Here is a 5,309-nt window from a genome sequence, read left to right as displayed (position 1 = left end):
AAGTGGTGGAACCCAAGCTCTGTGCCGATGTCAGCATGTGCCGATGTCAGCAAGCGCAAGCCCATGCGTGAATAGGCAGGGCAGGAGAAAGGGCCCTTGGCCCAATTGCCTTCCAATTTTGAACCGGTGGAGCACCTGTTGCCAAGGCGATTAAACTCAATTGCCTTATCAATTGGGCAATGAGTGGAATGTTCTCAAGTGTTTTTATGGCATGCAATGTGTGCCAAGGATAATTTTGATGTGGTGGGTGTACTCGGTACGTGTGCCTTTCTACAAAGGAAAATACTAGGAAGATCATTTTTGTGGATTACATCATGTGACGCTTGATAGTTGGATTTTTTACTAAACTATTAAAGAAAAAATCCAATCATCACCCTCCACGTAATTTTGATCACAAAATCGCCTAGTCAGTGGAAAAGTCATTTGTAAATTGCAACATTCTCTCCATTCCAGACTTCCACGGATTTCACAAACACCAAAAATGGTGTCGGTATTAATTGGATAACATAACCAGTTCTCTACAACAAGATATTGAAATATTGAATCATAAAACTGCTTCTTTTTCCTCAATAAAATCTGCAATGGAAAAGTGGTCTCATGATGATCAGCTAGCTATGAAATATGAGATATAATCAAAATCTAAAACCCTACTTGATCACCATAATATCTTTAGCAATGCCGTCTTCGAATCCACGTCCAGTATCCCCATAGACATTGTTCTCCTTGACGAGCTTTTTAGCCGAACCCGAAACTCTAAACGCCTTCTTCAATCCAATTATCAACCTCTCACTAATTTTCTTGGTCGATCTCGGAGTCCCCTTGCAAGAAGAAGACCAATTAGAAGTCCCACCAGTTGTCTCCACCGATCCCTTACTAGTGATAATCCGAAAACTAGCCGAAGAAGCAGATGCTTTGTCACCCTTTACAATCTTATTGTTCTCACTAGTGCTAAAATGGAAGCTCGAAGACCTACGCCCCGAGTCCATTAATATGTTTCTTTCCTGTTTCTCATGACACTCGTGCAGCAACATCTTCATGCCATTAAGTTCTTCCTCCAAACTTTGTATCCGCGAGCTTGTGGCCGCCATTGTGGCCTTGAGATGCGCAGATTGGCGGTGCACTGTGTCACGTTGAAGGAGAGAGCCTAGAGTGTTGACTGCGATGGGCTCTATTTGTTTGCTATTGTCGCGGTGATGATGACCATCATGGTCGCGGTGATGAGGTTGGATTTGGGTGTGATCAGTTACTGCTGCTGCTGCGGAGAAAATGGTGCGGCGAGTGTTGAGCTGCTCAATCAACATGGCTCGGACTATGAACCGGAGGGGCATTATGGGGTTTCGGACTGCCTCAAGGAGGAGTTGTGGTGAGAGCTTGCTGCAGTCAATTGAACTGCATATTTGAGTTTTCTCATCCTCTGTAATCTTTCCACTGTATCTCTGTGAAATGTAGCATTTTTGATATGGATACACAGGAGAAGCTATATCAACTACAGAATTCTTTAGTTTACTTAACAAAACTAAAAAAACTCCGATTCGGACAATACAATTCACTATATAGTTTTAACCAAAATGGCATAACACATAATATATACACATACAAACTTAAACCTAGCTAATGTTCACGTTCCACTAAGTTCTAATTAGGTGGCTAACTTGCCACTTGCAGTTTGGAAAGGACAAAGAAAAACATAGCATTAACAGAAGAAGAAGAAAATAAACGTGAAGTGATTGATGTCTTACCATAAGATAAAGATCAACGAGCTTATAAACAACGTCGTGGTTTCCAAAACAGCGTTGAATGGCCTCCGCAACTATTTGAAAATCCTCTGGGCACACCGTTATAACCTCGTTCAACCAATCAGCACCGCTGTCACCCTCGCTCGACAGAGCCAACGCCTCAATGCACCTGCTAACAAGGAACGCTGCTGTTTCTGCTTCAGGAAGCAAAGATAGACACGAACGGAAGACAACAGATGCGTAATCTCCATTAACGGCAACTACTTGGCGGAAGTAGGTGTCTGTTAAGTGGAGCAAGTTGTCATCGCCATTGTTGTCGGTCTCCGTCATCTCAAGCAATTCAGCTGCTGTCCTTAGAGCAGCGACGTTGAACAGCGTTATGACGAGGTGAGCTCCGTAGCAGAATTCGGCCACGACAGTGAATGTTTCGGCTGAAATATTTAAAGGCATCGTGAAATCTGAGACTATTTCCGTTAGCTGACGTTTTAAATATGTGCTTCTTGATGTCAGAGGATCCTATAAATTAACAAAAAATGAGAGATATAATTAGTATATATACAATCACTTACATCATCAGTAGCTGGCAAATAATATGTATATATATATGTATGTATGCATGCATGCATCAAAAGCAGAATGAAAAAGAAAGACGATGGACCACATTTGTGGCTAATTTATTTAGCATGTACTCAAACAGTCAAACGTGAAAAACATTGACAGATTGTTTTTTCTTTTCTGTGATTCATTAGACGAATGTTATTCATATCATATTTTTTATACTACATTTTCATATCACTTTAGGTGGCATCTGATGTGGACAGTCCTATCATTTGAAAAATTTGCAAAATCCAAGAAAATGAATGAGAAAAACTTCTCGTATAACACAATTGTTATTTAATTAGCTAGTTTTTTTATTAGAGTAAATTATTATAATAATTTCACCAAATTGGTTAATGCAATAGATTTTTTTATTAGAATAAATTATTATAATATTTTTAATGTATAAAAAATTATTTTTTTGTCACATGGCACAAATATGACAATCACGTCAGCTCTTAACTGATAAACGGATGGAAAATGTAACGGATGTATTATATTGAAATAAAATAGTACTTGAGGTATGAAAATGAAATATTTTGAAGATGTTGTATGAGATTGTAATAAACCTCAAACTTGAGGTGGTAAAGTGTAATTTACCCTTTAAAATATGATTAATTCAAATAATGTGACTGTCCACATCAAATGTCATCTAAGATGGTATGAAAATATGGTACAAAAACATGGTATGAATAGCATTATTCGGTTCATTATTTGAATAGCCATCTTCCATTTATAGGGAATCTAAGCATTTTTCAATGGAAAGAAATAAAAAGTTCATACATCAATATATGGTATATATTACTGAATTCAACGGTTGGGCATGCGCTTAATAATCCAACGAAATAAAGCGAGGGAGTTCGAGCCACTTAAAAGCAAATGCATGTTTTCGAAAAAACTTAGCCGATCTAGATATATAAGAGTGCTTAATGTTTAATGCTAGAGAGATCAAATTTTTTAAACTAAATTGCAAACCAAATGATGTGTTACAAATAAAAAATAAGCATGTTAATCGAAACTTAATTAATAATTCAATCATCTACAACCACATTATTTAGTTTACAAATTTGATTTAAAAAATTTGGTCTCTCTAGCATTACTCTAATTAAACTTATGCTTCTGCATTCTCTAATGGGTAATGTTAGGGAGACTAAATTTGTAAACAAAATGATGTGTCACTAATATGAAGAAGCACGTTCATTAACCTTTAAATAATAATCCATTCATCAACTTTCATATCATTTAGTTTACAAAATTTTATTTACAAATTTAATCTCCCTAACAATACCCTTCTCTAATTAAGCGACAAATTTTGACTAATCAAGGGATGGATGCATAGTTTTTAGTTTTACAAATCCAATTGCTGGATAATTTGGAATACAATATGTGTTTATATATGAGGCCAACTGGTGGTTAAAAAACCAATGGAAGTTCATAACTTCATAGATCTCTAATGACACTTAATCCCAAACTTCTTGCTTTTGAATAGCACTGGGGAAGAAAAACTAGGGATGCAAGTGTGAGTTATGCCTGTGTTTAGACGTTTGCATTCAAATTTGAATTTGTCATTTCGTAAACCAAAATAATTTAAAGTAATGTTACACTTACCAGATTTTTCATATCATATTTATTTCCACCTCTCTAATAAAGGTAGATGCCACCAACTAATATGGGTTTTGTCTCTATCATAGTGATATAAAAATGGGTGTTGTCTCTATCATAGTGATATAGAAATATGATAAGAATATCATTTTTTATAATTTAATTTAACCTACCGGCGATATCGCCTCGTCAAAAAATAAAATAGGATTACCACATGGAGTAAGTGGGGATTCTGTCAGTCTAATATAAGAAAAAGTTTGCATCTCGTCCCTAAAATTTTTCCAAATCAAACAACCCCAATTTCAACGGTATGATTTCCCACAAATCCAAATTTCATCTTCTAATTGTTCAACCTGGCAAGATGAAAATGTGCAGAAATTGGAACATAATTTCATCGTTTTCTCTCAAATGGAAAATACTTTCTTGTCCTTCGTTCTTTTTACATCTCTCCCAAAAAACTGGAAAAAAAAACCCCATAAAAATACAAACAGCTTAATTATAATTAAGGAGGGAATTGTCACAGACCTTGTGCAGATGGAAACATTTTCCCTGAACTCGGATTAATACTTCCGCTTTTTGCCCTGTTGCCCGAGACCTAAAAATTACACACAAAACAAAAACAAGAAATTATCAGTGTATTACATAATCCAAAAAAAAAAATTCAGTGTATTACATAATTATTTGTCACAAACGATATTACTACTCTAAACTATATCAAAGAGAGATATGTTTGAACATAGAACACATAGTGTTCAAAAGAAGAAGATGAGAGTTTGAATCCGGAATATAGAGCGGTGAAAAGGGGAAGAATATGTAATTACCATGATTCTACTCTGGAGTGGAGGGGAGTTGAAGGAGAAGAGAGGGCAGGGGAGAGAGAAGGAGAAGCCGAAGAGAATTCATAGTCTTCTTCCTCGTAGATGGTCTCAACAACTCCAAGATTTTTCCAACCCCTCATTGCCTGCCGCTTAGCAGTTAGCAGCAGCCAACCTCCTCCTCTCCTTGAAAAACGCAGTTTTGATTTCTGAACCTCTTTTTTATATTTATTTATTGATATGCTGCTTTAAATGCGATTAGGGTTTTATGTTTTGAAAGGGTGAGGAATTCGGAATTAATTCCTTGCTGCTTTCGTTCGTTTAGGTTTGTATATTTATGGCGTCCATGTGATCGGCTCATAAATGCATGCCCAGGAAGAGCAAGCAATTCACTTCTTTGCCTTCAATGCTGTTTTTACTTTTTATTCAATGGTAACAAAACTTACGGTGCTTTGGATTATAAAATATTTTGATTTTTTTTTTTGTATTTTTGAACAAGATCTAAATTCTAACAATTGTCATTTGTCATTTAGTACTACAATCTAATTTCCTATTCACT

General features: G+C 36.1%; 1 protein-coding gene across 1 annotated transcript; it reads right to left on the bottom strand.

Moving 5' to 3' along the window:
• Nucleotides 1-464: 464 nt before the first annotated feature.
• Nucleotides 465-5,079, bottom strand: LOC103404092 (BTB/POZ domain-containing protein At3g49900). Its single transcript, XM_008342953.4, has 4 exons — nt 4,757-5,079; nt 4,461-4,530; nt 1,740-2,252; nt 465-1,436 (listed from the first exon to the last, which is right to left on the bottom strand). The coding sequence occupies exons 1-4, from the start codon at nt 4,891-4,893 to the stop codon at nt 648-650; spliced, it is 1,509 nt and encodes a 502-aa protein (XP_008341175.2). The 5' UTR covers nt 4,894-5,079; the 3' UTR covers nt 465-647.
• Nucleotides 5,080-5,309: the final 230 nt, after the last annotated feature.

The sequence above is a fragment of the Malus domestica genome, chromosome 02 (genome assembly GCF_042453785.1).
Source record: "Malus domestica chromosome 02, GDT2T_hap1".
NCBI lineage: Eukaryota > Viridiplantae > Streptophyta > Magnoliopsida > Rosales > Rosaceae > Malus > Malus domestica.
This window is presented reverse-complemented; position numbering and strand designations above follow the sequence as displayed.

Coding starts and splice junctions, on each gene's coding strand:
- LOC103404092 (XM_008342953.4), bottom strand. CDS start 4,893: ATGAGGGGTTGGAAAAATCTTGGAGTTGTTGAGACCATCTACGAGGAA. Junction 2,253..4,460: donor AATGTTTCCATCTGCACAAG/GTCTGTGACAAT, acceptor GTTAATTTATAG/GATCCTCTGACATCAAGAAG. Junction 1,437..1,739: donor TCGTTGATCTTTATCTTATG/GTAAGACATCAA, acceptor TACATTTCACAG/AGATACAGTGGAAAGATTAC.